Source organism: Balaenoptera physalus, assembly GCF_965194825.1.
Source record: "Balaenoptera physalus genome assembly, chromosome: 2".
Lineage (NCBI taxonomy): Eukaryota > Metazoa > Chordata > Mammalia > Artiodactyla > Balaenopteridae > Balaenoptera > Balaenoptera physalus.
In genome coordinates, this window is record NC_138883.1 from 8,752,579 (window position 1) to 8,770,060 (window position 17,482).

General features: G+C 35.4%; 1 protein-coding gene across 6 annotated transcripts in view; it reads left to right on the plus strand.

Moving 5' to 3' along the window:
• ATG2B (autophagy related 2B) overlaps nucleotides 1-17,482 on the plus strand; it is a 70,794-nt gene that overhangs the window by 13,004 nt on the left and 40,308 nt on the right. For 5 of the 6 annotated variants that reach the window (XR_014260861.1, XM_082450710.1, XM_082450712.1 and 2 more), the window contains 13 exons: nucleotides 918-1,080; nucleotides 1,850-2,029; nucleotides 4,179-4,275; nucleotides 5,186-5,371; nucleotides 6,366-6,520; nucleotides 6,613-6,718; nucleotides 7,450-7,711; nucleotides 9,019-9,169; nucleotides 10,156-10,248; nucleotides 10,392-10,580; nucleotides 12,361-12,634; nucleotides 14,009-14,111; nucleotides 17,101-17,296. Coding sequence is in view for 5 of the 6 variants with exons in the window: in XM_082450710.1 (XP_082306836.1) it covers nucleotides 918-1,080; nucleotides 1,850-2,029; nucleotides 4,179-4,275; nucleotides 5,186-5,371; nucleotides 6,366-6,520; nucleotides 6,613-6,718; nucleotides 7,450-7,711; nucleotides 9,019-9,169; nucleotides 10,156-10,248; nucleotides 10,392-10,580; nucleotides 12,361-12,634; nucleotides 14,009-14,111; nucleotides 17,101-17,296 (2,155 nt within the window). In the remaining variant the exon portion in view is untranslated. The remainder of the gene's footprint in view (nucleotides 1-917; nucleotides 1,081-1,849; nucleotides 2,030-4,178; nucleotides 4,276-5,185; nucleotides 5,372-6,365; nucleotides 6,521-6,612; nucleotides 6,719-7,449; nucleotides 7,712-9,018; nucleotides 9,170-10,155; nucleotides 10,249-10,391; nucleotides 10,581-12,360; nucleotides 12,635-14,008; nucleotides 14,112-17,100; nucleotides 17,297-17,482) is intronic. The other variant, XM_082450711.1, reaches the window with a different exon arrangement.

Genomic DNA, 17,482 nt, shown 5'->3' on the forward strand with positions numbered 1-17,482 from the left:
ATCTCATTAATGTGATAGGCTTTCTTGCTTTGCTTTATTTGGTCTATGTGCTGCTTTAGGCTAAGACTGTTGTTTTCTTTGAAGATTCTGTGAGGGTATTTTAAGGTCAATATGTACAATAGTGATTTACTTAAAAAGATATAAACACATCACTTTTCGTTTTCTGTGTTTGTCCACTTGGGGCGCCTATAAATAGCTCTAAAACAGGGATTGATTTACATACCCACTACTGAGTGTTGTTTTGAGGTAGTAACTCTTCACCTGTGTCTTAATGCCACATGAGCTGCCAGCAGAGATAAGCAGAAAGAAGTATGTACACCGAGCACCAAAGGCACTTTGTATGTGGATCTGTTGGGGGCCTTTATTGAGCTCTGGTTTCTGTCTTTCACAAAACATAGCTATTAGTGAAACAGTTACTGTTAACAGATCTTTGAAATTAGGTTGCATTACCTTAAAATGGTATATTTAAAAAGTTTCTAAAGTCTCATGCATTTAGCACAACAATATTTTATTTAAGCTGAAGATGAGTCGTAAGGACTCATAGAATAGTTACAGGAATTCAAGAAATGTCACGTCAGACTTGTGACTTGGAGCCAAATGCTGTCTCACTGTTAACCAAGAGATGTTTGTGAGGGAGCACAGGAGTTGTTTTCCTTGAAGCTAACTTTAGGAAGTTATTAATTTTTTCCCCCAAATTTAGGAGCCTGAAACGTTACCTTCTTGGGCTTAATGTCTCTTCATGAAAATACTTACTGTAGTAAAGCATGGTAATGCTGACCCACCTTTTAGGTATATTCTAAGAAGAGCTAACACTTGAAAAATTCCTTTAACTTCAACAGCTATGTGCATTTCTTATAATTGCAAGTAGGTTTTCCTAGGAGTTTTATGCAAATGCTCTTTTTGTTTTTAACTTTCAGGACCATGTACTGTGATGAAACTGCTGACGAGTCCTCAGGAATTAATGTACATCAGCCCACAGCTTTTGCTCACAAGTTACTTCAGCTCTCTGGAGTGTCTCTCTTCTGGGATGAGTTTTCTGCATCAGCAAAATCTTCCCCAGTTTGTTCAACTGCACCAGCGGTAAGGAAAACAAAACAAAAAACCAAAAAACCAAGATCATAGATTTTTGAAAGATTTACATGAGAGTTATTAAAATTTCCTAGGGTATGTAATATGTACTAATAGGTTTCCATCTGATGTGAGAGTTAACATAAATATTCAGTAATGGGGGCATATATTTTGGAGATTTAAGAATACTCACATTTATAATTAATGCCATTTCTGCCAGTTTGCTATGTATTAACTTGATAGAGAAACACTGGATTCTATGTCTTAGAGGGAAATGATATATTAACATCTAATACCCTTTTTACAGTAAAAACAGGAAATCAAGTAATGTTCACATTTACCTTACATGCTGAATGTATTGCTGAAGATGTATCTTACAAGTCATATCTTAAAGAAGTTTTATAATTAAGGAACTCTTTGTTAATCCCTTCTAAGAGTGGAGAGTCCTTTTATAAATTAATCACTCCATAATTTATCTTTTACTTTATTTCACAAATCTTATTTTCTTAATTATAGAATGTTTATTAAATTTTCTTATTATGGAACTTGAACAGAGACTGTGCTTTATTCATAAAGTCCTTTTCCATGATTTGCCTTTATTAAGGTACTGTGCTGTTTCACGGTAGCTCTGCAATACTGGTTTATCCATTGTCAGTCACATCATACAGTTTTCATGTCAAATACTTCATTCTTCTTAAACTGACAATTGTATTTTGCATTTCAATTTATTTACATTAAGGTATTTTAAAGAATTGCTTTTCTTCTTATTGCCTTACTGTAGGAAGCTGAGCCAAAGCTATCCCCTAGCTGGAGTCCCAGAATTGTTTATGAGCCACACCCACAACTAACTAGGAGTTTGCCAGAGGCAGCACCCTCTGACCCCGTGCAGATTGGAGGGCTCGTCGGTAGCTTGGGGTTGAGTCTCACATTGAAACAGAATGAGGTACTTCCTGGAGCTAAGGTAAGTATTTGTTTTATTTTCTGTAGATAAAAACAGAATAAAGCCACAGGCATCCTTTACTGTATGCGGGGACCCACTGATTGGTTGCTGTAAATTACCCTGTGACGAGGGGGCCACGGTCTTGGAGTCAGCATTTTTACTCTCAGCTGGTGCTTCTGTCTGTAGGTGACAGAGTTCGGGTGAAGACGGGCCTTCTGCCCATCTGGTGCAGCTCAGGATTTGAAGCTGTCTCCTACGCTTACTTTCGTCCACTTTCAGAAACATTCATTAGTTCAGATAACTAGGAATGTCTTAAAGAATCTCTATTGTCATCAAATGATAAAGTTAAAGGAAGGAGAGATTGGGAAAGCAAGTTGACTGAAGGGGATGTTTAATTACGTGTATGTAAAACTATCCACCTATGTGTATTTTGAATGGAATGTCCGTTTTTATAATATTTATGAAAAGAGATTGATTTTTTTCATGATGTCTTATAGCTTTTTGAAGACAGTGTAAAGACAACTGTACTCATTTCTTAGGGAACAATATTGAACAGCCTGGAGAATCAGGCTGAATACAGCCTTGCATGTATTTAGTCAGTTAACAATGTGTCTGTCAGGTATTATTTTCAGACTCTGAAAACTAATCTTTCATATAATCTGTGTAAAATGTAGTTTGAGAAGATATCAGGGTTTATTCATTTGTATATTCACTTATCTAACTAGCTCTAGACATTTGAGTGACTACTGTATGCCAGACCCCATACAAGTTCTTGGGACAGATGCGGAGATGAACGGAATGCAATCTTTGTCTTAATAAAAGATGAAATAAGGGCATAGACATGGCTGTGGGAATGTGGAAGAGGGAGCCACGGAGTACATGTGAACATACATAGAAAGGTTTTAAGTTCAGCATATAATCAGAAAGAGATCTTCCCACTGTCCCCAGCCTCAACTCCTTGTTGATTTATGGCCTGGGATGTCAGCAGTCAGTAAGGAGCCCCATGAAACCAGCACTCCACGGGTCAGCTTAGCTTAAAATCCTGGCTCTGGGTCTGTTAGATGGCCTTGCGCAAATCACTTAATCTTTGTGAACTGTTTTCTCATCTGTAAGACAGGAACAGTACTAAGAATTAGAGGAAATAAAAGCATCTAGCACAGTGCCCCAGTACTCAAAAAACAAAGTTGGTAATAATGATTATTATTGTTATTGGAGAATGTATTATTTTATTAGTTAGATCATGGAAATTTCTCAGAGTCACTATGTAATTTATTTTATTTTTTGTTCTTACAATCAGAAGAAATTTGTTTTTCGCCTGGGAAGGGTGCCATTTCCCAAATATAAGTGTTTTCTTAATTGAATTATTTTAAAATTGTAAAATGGCATAAAGATAATAGAAGTCCGTGTTAACATTAGAAATAAGAGGAGGTGAATGAAAAGTAAGGCGAGCATATTCAACTTTCCAGAATGTGATGTAGAGAACAGGGTAATTGCTTTTGTCAGAGTATACTCCAAAAGAATCAGGGTGAGAGTGGAATCGGGCTTTTATTTCTAGAAGGAAAAATGGACAGGGAGTTGGAAAAGAGAAGGGAATTCCACACGAGCACCCTTTCTGCTGTGGCTCCGTGCCCAGTGGAGAGTGGGCTTTGTGGGGCACAGAGGGCATTCACAGGGACACACTGTTGATAGAGAAGGTCCTTGCATGTTCTACAAAGGAGTGTGATTTGTGGGCAAACTTACGAAAGCCAACTTTATTTGCTCTTGGTTTGAATCAAGCTTTAAAAATTATGATTTGAGTCTTTTGAAATCATGATGGGAATGATTACTCGGTTACTGCTATAGATAGTCCTTCTTGGAGACTGTATCTTAAGGCCTCCTCAAATACCTTAAATACTCAGAAAACTCAGAGAGACACAAAGTATGACATTGGACTTGCCAACATGGAATTTCTCAGGAGGATTTTCCCTCTTAAAACAACAGTTGTTGGCCTTATATCTTTTCATTTAGGTAGTGTGGATTAGTAGAGAGAATCTTAGGTAAAGGAATCCAAGGCTAAATGATCAGTATTCCTCTTAGTGCATTAAAATATACTGGGATTTGTCATGATGAGTTTATAGAGTATTCATCCTGAGTAGTTTTCTTTCTTGCTTTCTTTCTTTTTTTTTTCAAGTTGGATATTGATGGACAGATAGACTCTATACATCTATTCCTGTCGCCAAGGCAGGTGCACTTGCTTTTGGATATGTTAGCAGCTATTGCTGGACCAGGCAAGTATAATTCTGTTATTATTTCTAATTCTTTAAAACTTTTTAGCTAAAATATATAGCATACAAATAGGAAATTGTATTATTATATAGGAAATGTGTGAACTTAAAGCTGTATTGTAGGGACTTTCCTGGTGGCACAGTGGTTAAGAGTCCACCTGCCAATGCAGGGGACACGGGTTCGATCCCTGGTCTGGGAAGATCCCACAAGCACGGAGCAACTAAGCCTGTGCACCGCAACTGCTGAGCCTGCGTGCTGCAACTACTGAAGCCCACGCACTCTAGGGCCTGCATGCTGAAACTACTGAGCCCGTGTGCTGCAACTATTGAAGCCCACATGCCTGGAGCCCGTGCTCCGCAACAAAAGAAGCCACCGCAATGAGAAGCCCATGCACTGCAATGAAGAGTAGCCCCTGCTCGCTGCAACTAGAGAAAGCCCGTGCACGGCAACGAAGACCCAATGCAGCCAAAAAAAAAAAAAAAAAAGCTGTATTGTATTGTAAATAAGAATCCTCAATAGTTAAATTTGATCGCATCTTTCAAATTGTATTATCATGGCACAAATTGGAGTTCAGATTGTTTGTATCACATACATAACATTTTCAGAACTGACTGGCTTACTTCCTTGGTTGGGGGTAGTACTTCATACAGCTGAGAAGGTGTAATTCTTAAACACATTAAATAGCACGCACTTAAAATTTTTAATGACTTATCTATCAGAGATCAGATCTTCTGATTCCTAGCTAGCTGCTTAGAGCTATTGCTTAGATCTCCAGTTAATATTAAACAGTGGTGGTTTTGCACTGACTGTGGTACTAAGTTGCCATTGATATTGGATAAGTGGGTTGGGAGAGAAATGATTAATTAACTCCAAATTTAATTACTGTTTTGCTTTCCTTTTGTATACTTGTAGAAAATTCAAGCAAAATCGGGTTAGCTAATAAAGACAGAAAAAATCGACCCATGCAGCAAGAAGATGAATATCGAATTCAAATGGAATTAAACCGGTATTATTTGAGGAAGGATTCCCTCTCTGCGGGTGTATCCTCAGAGCAAAGCTTTTATGAGACAGAAGCGGCTCGTACACCTTCTAGCCGGGGTAAGCAACTCAAAAAGTTGACTTCAGAATCATACATTCTCATCATAGAGCAAGGTAAACTTAATTTTGGCTGCTGTAAAATGGAGTTCAGCAATGAAAAGACTGAAGATCCAAGAAGGTTTAAATTTATCAGTCGATCTAAGCACAGCCTTACAGTGATGCGCTGGCACACACGTGCTGCAGTGTCCCTTTTGATTGTATAGTTTTGTTTTGTAAATCATGATTTATTCTAAGGAAAGTCAATTAAAAATGTGGATTTACACAGAAGATAAATTGGGGGTAATTATTCATTTTGTCAAATTCTTATGTGCTCTCATAATAACTTACAGTAGTTTTCTTTACATAGGAACCTTTGTCCATTAATCTTTCTATCAATTAAATGTAAATATAATCTTTACCCGGTTTACTTTGCATTTCAGAATGTGTAAGCACTAACTAATACCATGAATAATAAGAATCAATTTAAGTATGGAATGTTGAACTAAATAAAAAATTAAAGCCTACTCAAGAAATTCTGGCCATAAGAAACTTCATTTGCATGAGGGTAAAACAGTCTCTTGAAAGAAGTAAAACATAAATAGAATTCTAAATAAAATATTCAACTCTTTTTTTTTTTTTTTAAAGAAATAGCTGTATCCATATGAAACCAGAGATTGTAAGATATTTATACTATTTAAAAATCTGGATTATTTTAATATCATATGACAGTTAATGACATTACATTATACCGTGTAATGCAGCTTATCATATATTTTTTTAAAAAGTTCACCAGTGGGCTAGCTTAACCTTTTGTTAATCTATATTCAGTTGAGTTTTTACTATGACATTAATATCTTGGTTCCAAAGAAATTACCCCATTTGAAGTAACATAAAATTTAGGACATCACTATATCTCAGATAACCTGAGGGAAGAATATGATATTAATATATATGAACTTATTTAAAGATGTGAATTGGAATTATAATAAAACTGACAAAGTTTAATTCTGTCTAGAAGAAGAAGTTTTTTTCTCCATGGCTGATATGGACATGTCCCATAGCCTCTCTTCTCTTCCACCTCTTGGGGAACCCCCAAATATGGACCTTGAGTTATCATTAACTAGTACATATACAAACACCCCAGCAGGATCTCCGTTAAGTACTACTGTGGTAAAGTATTAATTAATTTTTGTTCTATTCTTGAAAAGTTGCTTCTAAAATTTTGCACTTTATTCATGTGCTTTAAAATAATTATTTTATAGCTTCAGCCAACTTGGGGAGATTTCCTTGATCATCATAAAGAACAGCCAGTAAGAGGGTCAGCATTACCATCCAACCTAGTTCACCCAACATCTTTACAGAAGACTGGTAAGTAAAAAAAAAGACATTTGTTGATAGTTTCCCCTGGAATTTTTAAAAACTTAAAAATTAAAAAAAAAATTGTTTTTAAAAAATGCCATTCTATTGATTCTTTTCTTTTTCATAAAATTTTCTTTGGTCTAGGCTATTTAACAAAATTTAGAAACAAAATGAAACATTGTTGAACAATTCACTATGAAGTGTTTCAGAATAGGTGCCTATTTATTGTATTCTTTGTGTATTTAAATACTTAAATATTTTTAGTAAAAAGTACACAGTAAGTTTCATATTATTATTGCAGTTTAGGGGTCTCAGTCAACTATCTGATTTTTGTTTCACGTTTACACTTTCCTTGAAAGAGAACCTCAGGTTTCTTTTCTGCAGAATTTAATTGAAATAGACACAGACTTAAAGGAAAATTTGAAGAGCAGCTTTTGGTTAATCTCTGACTTTTTCCAATACAGTTTTATTAATGCAAAAGTTTGTTCGTATGTTTCCTATTGTAACAATTTTTTTTTTGTACTTCAAGTATCAAGGATCTTGGATGTAAAATGCAGAAAGATTAGTTTATTTTACTTGTTTAATATCACTCAAAATGTGTGATCACATGTTTTTTGAGACTAAAACCTCAGGTTTAGTTTTAAAATTAACACACGAGTAAATGTTTTATAATTTTGATATAATGGATTGTTTTAAGTATTAACTTTTTTATGAATATAATTTTAACACATGTATTTCAGCTCTCCCCTGTAGATCTGTTTCAGTGGATGAATCCAGGCCTGAATTTATTTTTAGACTAGCTGTGGGAACGTTTTCAATCTCTGTGCTTCACATCGATCCTTTATCTCCACCTGAAACGTCACTGAACCTTAATCCATTGACACCTATGGCGATAGCTTTCTTTACTTGTATAGAAAAGATTGATCCAGCAAGATTTTCAACAGAAGATTTTAAGTCTTTCCGAGCAGTATTTGCAGAAGCTTGCTCACATGATCACCTTAGGTAAACTCTTATATTTATTAATGATCCTTGAAAAGGAACCAAGTGTGGACTTTTCATTTATCTGCAATACCTACCTATCTCCATTTGTTTTTCCAATTCACATTTTAAATATTTGTAAATGAGTAGAGTGAGTGTGGTTTTCTTGAAGTGCTGCAAAGATGTTTACCATAGAATCTCTCATTCAGGTTATTTGGCATGTGAAACATTCAGATATAAGATCTATATAATTTGGAGTTGTCTAAATTATCTTTTCTTTAGTTCCCTGCCCTGCGCTTGTCAAGTTTCTTTGCCCACATTTTGCCTTCATTCCCCACTGACACCATTATGATCATAAAAATAGTTCTTAACTGTCACAGGTTTAGTAGAGATGGCAGTGGTGGTGAGTGTAGAATGGGCTAATGCAAAGGGACTTGAAAGTGATTCATATGCCGCTGGCCATGGGGTGGGAAATGATACCAAGGCTCATCCTGAGCGTGGACGCTACATTTTCAATTTCTGCTTAAAAAAAAAAAAAAAAATCAAAGCTGTTCAAATAGCCACTGATCTTTTTATGGGTTAAGTCGTAATAGATGAGGAGATAATTAAGTTTATAAGTACATATAATATTGTTAATATGCAAATACTATTTATTTTAACATGAGAGTGACCTATAAATTGTCCATTCATATGTTATTTTATGTAATGGCTTAGGCACATATATTACTATTTTTAGAAAACGCCTTGGGCTTTCATTTTAACTTTTTTGAAGTATTAAAATTAATATACAAAGTAGTTTTTACATCTAGCAACAGAAACTCTACAGGTTAGGACCATAATATTTAAAATAAAACTGCAAAAACATTTTTTCTTCCTATTTTTGATAAGGTTTCAAATATCTGCCAGTAGGAAATATAATAAATGCAACAAAAACTAGAGGTAGACCTTCATTTGAGTTCCATTGACTAAAGTTTTAAAAATATTGCATGATCCTTCTAGATAAGTTTAAGAAACTATGTACATATATTTTACAGATTTGAAAGATTTTATCCACTGCAGTGTAAATTTTAAAATGTAGAAGAGGGAAGGGCAGTGTTGGGAAATATGTCCTGGGTGATTTCTTATCAGCAGATCTGATTTCTTTATCTTATGTCAGGGAATGGGGAATTTGAAGCAGTCTTTCTGGTTAATATCCTTAAGAATATTAGTTATTACTAACAATTTGAGCTTGTCAGAACAGGTAGGTATTAACAGTTGTGTACTATTCTTTGACACATTGTTTAATCTAGCAGTATATGGATACTCTTAAATGATACATTTTTTTATAACAGATTTATAGGTACTGGCATCAAAGTATCCTATGAACAAAGACAAAGATCAGCTTCTAGATATTTCAGTACTGATATGTCCATAGGGCAAATGGAACTTTTGGAATGCCTGTTTCCGACTGATTTTCATTCTGTTCCTCCTCACTATACAGAGGTAAATGCTGATACTTTTCCTTTAGGATTAGTCTTTAAATGTCTTGCTTGTTAAGAATTGTGTGAACAACAATGATTTTCTTTAAAAAGGCATAGGAAGTTGTATAGGAAGAAGTTTTTTGTGGTGTTTGCATTTATATTTTGTTGAAACAGATTTTTTAAAAATATATTTATTTATTTATTTGGTTGCAGCAGGTTTTAGTTGTGGCAGGCGGGCTCCTTAGTTGCGGCTCCAGGGCTCCTTAGTTGCGGCACGTGGCTTCCTTAGTTGCGACAGGCGGGCTTCTTAGTTGTGGCATGCGAACTCTTAGTTGCAGCATGCATGTGGGATCTAGTTCCCTGACCAGGGATGGAACCTGGGCCCCCTGCATTGGGAGCACAGAGTCTTACCCGCTGCGCCACCAGGGAAGTCCTGAAACAGACTTTTAAGTGTGGCCTTTAAGGCCATTATAAGAGTGTGTTACATTTTTAGAGTTGACTTGTTTTAGAGTCAGACAGGTTATGGGACAAATGACTTAATTTCACTCATTTTCCAAGCACTCTTAATTTCAGAATTCTATTATTCAACAAATAGTTATTGAATGCCTACTATGTGCTAAGCACTGTTCAAGATAAGTGAAATGTCTTGTGCTCATTTATAGTTAATCTGATTTTTTTCCTATCCTAACAGCATGTCCTAGAGAAACTTTTAAAAGCTATCAAAATGACATTTTTATTGCTGTTACTTTGCCCTTGTGACTTATTTTATTTTCAAAGTGCTTTATTTGAATCCTCACATACATTTTGCAGTTGTGCTACTAAGTATTTCAGAAGTTAACTAATTTGTCTAAAAGTCACATTGCTAGTAAGTGACAAAACTAAAGCTTAAACCAGCCTTTCTGACTTCAAAAAGCTCTTTCCACTATTATATTAGCTCCTCTATTAATTCATGTGATTAATTATAGCTTAATATTGTACATTTCATTTATCTTCATCTTTGTTTTTAAGCTTTTAATGTTCCATTCCAAAGAACAAACTGATTCTCACCCCCCTGTGTGTCTTCAGCTTCATTATAAGCATTCTGAGAATAAAGGACCCCAGGTAAGAGATCTGTTTGTGTGATTAGCACCTGTAAATTTTCATTTGATGTATATTTTATCACAATCACAAGGTTTTAATTTAATTTTATAGACTCGTTACTGATCATATTAATGCTTTCTTTTTCTTTTTTTTTTTTTTTTTAGGGTAGTCAGGCAAGACTTAGTTCTGTTCCTCAGAAGGCAGAATTACAAGTTAAGTTAAATCCAGTGTTTTGTGAGCTGGATATCAGTATTGTGGACAGGTTAAATTCTTTGCTTCAACCACAGAAGCTCACTACAGTAGAGATGATGGCATCACACATGTATACTTCATATAATAAGCATATTAGTCTGGTAAGTATTTAAAAAGTTGCAAAAACACATCATGATCATAGCTAGCTAATAGGCTTATTGGGATGATTTCTGAGCTTAAGTATTCTTAATAGGTTAAATAGCATATGTTATTAAAACGGCATTATTTGTAATAATGAAAAAAGGAGGCATCTTTAATGTCTAGATAGTAGACTAGCTAAATAAGTTGTGCTAATGTACTGAGTGCAATTTTATGCTGCCACTTTAAATGATGGCTATAAAGAGGGTACAGCAACATGAAAAAGGCTCATGAAGAAGTATGAAGTGAAAAAGTAGAATATATTATTCCACATAAACTTTTATTACAACTGTGTAAATAAAATTGTATAGAAAAAGACTGGATGGAAATATACCATTTGGTAGCATTGATTACGTTAGAGTAGTAAAATTAGATTTCCTTTTCTGTGTTTATCTGAATTTTATAAACTGTGACTATAATATCTCGATAAAACTTTATTCACACGTATAATGAACTAGTTGAATCTCCTGTAAAATGCAGCCCATATAATGTAGAATATACTCTTGAAATTGGGAACATAGTTTATCATATTGTGTAATGGAGCATCACATTGTATCACTTTTACTTAGATCTGGTGCCTGGAGTCTTTTCTAAGCTAATCAAGTAAGTCAGGTTTGTAAGGTGTCTGTTAGGAATTTTAGGATTAGGCAGACAGAGACAACTTTGTCTAAAAAGAAAAGGGAAAAGATATTTTTCTGCATATTTGCCTCTCCCTTAATTAGTGGTGAGTATTCATATTAAATCAAGATTCTTTAATTTTTATTGTCAACAATTGCTATTTTAAGTTCTGTGGGGCAAGTGTTTATATTTGCTGTTAGTCATAGATGTACTGGGATGATGATTTTATCTCTTGAGCAATTTTTGCTGAGAGTGGGGGTTAGTATTAGAAAGTCAAATAAGGGAGAGAAAAAATAGGATCCAAGTCTTAGCATAAAAACGGAACTTTCTAATCTAGGTGGTTAGAGACTGATCCGTGAAACTGAGGATTGTTACCACCTACACTGTACTCTGGACTAAAGCTTCATAAGTTTTAATTCATTTTAGAGAAAAAATAGAAATAGACTTTTATCTGAAGGGCATGTTCTTTGACCCTTTTATTATAATGTGGCTTTAAGTAAATGGTGCATACGTGTTTTGGTTTCTAGGAGTCATTTGATGGCATCATACCCTTGGGTTGGATGGGAGCTCGGAGTGAGCCATTTAGGGAATATTTATTTAGAACCTGTGATGTGCCAGGCCTGGGCTTAGCCCTGGAAATACAAAGATGAGTCAGGGATGGGCCTTTGCATTTGGTATAATTCATCGGATTTCACACTGAAGTCTTTAAAGTAGCATATTGGTGGATAAATCCTTCAAATTGAATGCTGGGTACTATAGTGATTTTTACCCATATTGAGTTTGTTGATAAGCTAATTTACACATTATTCTTTAGAGTCTGTTGTAAGATACATATACATCTATAGCACCTGTGTCTTCACTTTGGTTCAGTTTTTATTTTAATTAATTTTTTTATGTGAGGATTTAACTTTTGCCAGTAGTTTTGACTTTTGTCAGTAGCTGTTGCATTATAAAATTTCATTACACTAAATTAATATGATAGTAGTTAATATGAATTGTGTGTTAATACATTATCCTGAATGAGGAAATAGTGATTATGTATATTGTAATGTTGAATACTAGTGTCATTTATGTTTATTTGCTTAATTTAACATTTTGGCATATTTTTGATGTTTTGTGTTTTAGCACAAAGCTTTCACTGAAGTATTTCTAGATGATTCACATAATCCTGCAAATTGTCGGATATCAGTACAAGTTGCCACGCCAGTATTAAACCTTTCTGTTCGCTTCCCAATACCTGATCTTCGATCAGATCAAGAGAGAGGACCATGGTTTAAGAAGTCACTTCAGAAGGAGATTCTTCATTTAGCATTCACAGATCTAGAGTTTAAGACTGAATTCCCAGGAGGATCAACCCCTGAACAAGTTAAATTGGAACTTACCTTTAGAGAACTAGTTGGTAAGATTGACCATGCCTGTAAAAGAGCCAGACTAGAAACTAACAACTGCTACTGAAACTTACGTTAAGAAAAGTATATGACAGCCCCCCAATACAATAAAATTAAAGAACATATGTTAGAAAGCAGGTTTAACAGCTTCTTTCTAATATTGTATACAAACGTGATATCTGTCAGTTTTTGAAAAGAAACTACAATGCACGATGATTTATTCACTTTGAGAATATAGTGCTTTAGCCTACATTTTAATACCACCTACTACTTGTTGTAGGGCTAATAGTAGCCAAAATTTATTGAGTGCCACTCTATGTTTGCCGTGTGCTGAGCACTTCACACACATTATCTTGTTTCCTTTAATCATCATAGTTACGGTAGGCTTATTATTTCCAATTATTTTTATCATTTATAAGGGAGGAATCTGTCGACTTCTGAAGAGGTACCTCCCAAGGTCAATGTAGTAGTAAATGGCGGAATCAAGATTCAAACCCAAGTCTGACACTAGAGCTTGAGCTTTCAGCCATCGTACTAATAGTGACTTTTCCTTGTAAATCTGTTTTAAGTTCCCCTCTCCTCCTCTTTCTGCTCGCCTCCTTCTCTGTAGGCTGCAGTTTTCCTTCCCTTGTTTTCTCCGAGTTTTACGTATCATTAGAGATATTTAAAATTGACTTGCCAGTTATGATTTCATGAAAAGGCCTTTAGGGGTGATCTGGAATCTTCCCTTATCTCTAGTGATAAGAAACTCATTATTCTGGTGGAAAGTCATTCTTTGTAAAATAGAATGAAAAAACATATATGGGGTTATTGTGAAGTAACTCTTACAGTGCTTGGTACAATATAGACATTTAAGAAATGTAGTTATTTCTTAAAATAACTACATTAAAAAAAAATCTGTTCCTAGACTAACTGCATAAACTTTTATGAAGAATAATCACTAAGTGGCACTCAGTAAGTGGTAACTACTATATTTAATATGTTATGCTTATTTATTTATTTATTTTTTTGGCCGTGCCACGCGGGATCTTAGTTCCCTGACCAGGGATTGAACCTTGCCCCCTGCATTGGGAGCACAGAGTCTTAACCACTGGACCGCCAGGGAAGTCCCTTATATTTAATATGTTATGATTATGCACCTTACACGTTAAACATTCATATTTAAGAATTTGCGTTTGAGCAGAAAACAGCATCTTTAATTTATCTGCTCATCCTGTCTCCCCACATGTACACGTGCAGCAGGAATAAATGAATAAATGTTGTAGAACTTAACACTGCATTATGTCCCTGATTTAGAGGATCTTTGCTCCTCGAAGGAGGAAAGTATCTTTTCTCTTAGTATTTGAGAAGAAATGCATCTCCATGAATCCGTCTTGTTTTATTAGGGTCATTCCAGGAGGATAAAGGAGAACCATCCATTAGTTTTTTCCACGTGACTAGTGGAGGAGATGGAGATACAGCGTCCTCGGACGACTTTGACTGGCCGCGGTGAGTAAGCAAATGGACATGATACATACATTTAATGAGACTTTCCTTTCAGAAACAAGTTGCTGTAGCTTTTGTGACTGACATTTTGGCTATTAAATTTAAGCTAAAAATATCCAGCCTTGATGAGAAAACCCCGAGGAAGATGGAAAAATTAAATAAAAAAATATGTACTACTTTATCAAAGGTGCCTATGAGATACTGACAGAGATGGACATATAAAATGTGTTCTTTGGCCTCAAGTTACTTAGCCTAATTAGATGGACAAAAGAATCATACCCATTCTAAAAATAGTTCATTTGTGAAAAGGACTTTGGTAGAAGAGGTATCATACAGCACCATTTGGTTAATTATCAGATGAATTTTATAGCCAGTGATTATTTTAGGAAAGTATTTTCAAATCTGGGGAGCTTTTACAGAACACTGATTCTTGCGCCCCATGTTGAGATTCTGAGATAGAACCTGGGCATCAGTATAGTTTAAAAATACACCAGGTGATATGTTCATAGCAGCACTATTCACAATAGCCAAGACATGGAAACAACCTCAATGTACATTGACAGATGAATGGATAAAGAAGATGTGGTGCATATATACAATGGAATACTACCCAGCCATAAAAAAGAACGAAATAGTGCCATTTGTAGCAACATGGATGGACCTAGAGATGATCATACTAAGTGAAGTAAGTCAGAAAGAGAAGGACATAACATATGATATCATTTATATGTGGACTCTAAAATATGACACAAATGAACTTAACTAAGAAACAGAAACAGACTCACAGACATAGAGAACAGACTTGTGGTTGATAAGCGGGAGGTGGGATCGGGGAGGGATGGAATGGGAGTTTGGGATTAGCAGATGCAAACTATTATATATTGAATGAATAAGCAACAAGGTCCTACTGTATAGCACAGGGAACTATATTCAATATCCTGTGATAAACCATAGTGGAAAAGAATATGAACAAGAATATATATATACATATATATGTATAACTGAATCACTTTGCTGTAAATTAACACAACATTGTAAATCAACTATGCTGCAATTAAAAAAATGAAACTACAGTAGGTGATACCAATGTGCAGTTGGATTTAGAGAACCACTGCTTCAGGATTTCTTAGGCAGGAGAAATCATTCTTTAAATTAGCCTGATAGTGGGCTTGGATTACATTTTTTTTTTCTTTTTTTAAAAATTTATTTATGTGTTTTTTGGCTGCGTTGGGTTTTCGTTGCTGCGTGCGGGCTTTCTCTAGCTGCGGCGAGTGAGGGCTACTCTTTGTTGCGGTGCACAGGCTTCTCATTGCAGTGGCTTCTCTTGTGGAGCACGGGCTGTAGGTGCGTGGGCTTCAGTAGTTGTGGCATGTGGGCTCAGTAGTTGTGGCTCACAGGCTCCAGAGCACAGGCTCAGTAGTTGCGGCACACGGGCTTAGTTGCTCCACGGCATGTGGGATCTTCCCAGACCAGGGCTCTAAACCCGTGTCCCCTGCATTGTCAGACAAATTCTTAACCACTGCGCCACCAGGGAAGTCCCTTGGATTACATTTAAAAGAACTTAGTTCACCCAAAATAATGATCCTTTATTATATTGAAAACTGAGTACATGAAGCCTCTCTTAAGAATTAAAGTGATCTTTCTTGTGCCACTTTTCTACCTGCCTTCTTTTACACCCCCGTACCCTGTGTGTCAGACCTATCAGACTCCTAGGACAGGCATTGTCAGTGCACAGCTGATCATGAGCAGGAGTTTTCATCATAAGAAACGAATCTATTTCAATTAGGTAATTTGAAAGCACAGTTTACATTAGGATATCTGTAAATTAGGAAACAGTTGTTTTAGTTTATAACTAGAACCAACTGGCAATACCTTCTTAGGAAAAAAAAAGCTATTACAGATGCAACACAGCTGTTTTGTTTGAGCGTGCCATGCCTCATCATGATGGCAGGCTGGTGGGATAAAAAGGAGACTACAAAGCCTTGTGCTAGTGACATGCTGCAGAGAATTAGGAAAGGACTGGCATTACTCTGGGGCAGAAGCTAATGTCATCAAAGGCTGTTAGCTCTTGATATTTTGGGTTTGTAGCTACAAAACACCACCAATAACACAAGCCTTTTATTATTGAAATTCCTAAAGGAAAAGATTACTTTGTTGTTGCAGTTCTGAAAATATTCTGTAATCAAACTCTCCTTCTTCCATTTGAACAATTTATATAACATGAGGTTTCTCAGGTATGCAAGTATTCCATAATAGCCGAACAGCTGGAATGTAGAAGGATTTGGTTTAATGATAATAAATAGAATTCTTAGGTAAAATTTGCTAGCTGTTAATGACATTAAAAAAAAATTTTTGTTTAACTGATGTATAGTTGATTTACAGTACTGTGTTAGTCTCTGGTGTATGGCAAAGTGATTCAGAGAGAGATATATATATATGTATGTGTGTATATATATATATAATTACACACACACACACACAGAGACACATATTCTTTATCATGTTCTTTTCCATTATGGTTTATTACAGGCTATTGAATATAGTTGCCTTTGCTATACAGTAGGATCTTGTTGTTTATCTACTTTATATATAGTAGTGTGTATCTGCTACTCCTCATTTCTCTCTCCCCCACCACCTTACCCCTTTGGTAACCATAAATTTGTTTTCTATGTCTGTGAGTCTGTTTCTGTTTTGTAAATAAGTTTGGTAATGAAATTTTAAAATGACCCTTTTGTTCTCAAAAGATCAGATTTTCTAGTTATCCAAGTATAAAATGTTAATGTCCTTCTTTTATTTGCTTGTTTCATCAATTCCATGCTTTTAAATTTACAGCATGCTCAGGAGCAGGTTGCGTTAGATATAATTAGACTTTGTAGAGAAGTTGACGCCTATCAGTAATGACTTAATCAGTGGGCTTTGTATTAGTTTGTATACAAGTTAGTTTTGCAGTTTACACTTAGATCTTGATTTTTAAAATTGTCTTTGCTATCAGAATTGTACTGAAAGTAAACCCACCAGCCATGCATTCCATTTTGGAGAGAATAGCAGCTGAGGAAGCAGAAGAGAGTGATGGCCACTATCAGGAAGAAGAGGAAGGAGGCGCTCATTCCCTGAAAGACGTTTGTGATCTGAGAAGACCAGCCCCGTCTCCCTTCTCTTCTCGTAGAGTAATGTTTGAAAATGAACAGGTAAAATAAAAGTGTGAGCAAGCAACAAAGGAATTACCCTCTATCAGATAGCTTTTAATGCTTTATCTTTAAAAAAATACTTAGTATACTGTTTTTTGCCATATTTTTAGCTCCAAGATTGAATAATATCTATTTTTTTCCCTTGGTTAAAAGTTGCATGCTTATTTATTTGCCTACATACAAGTC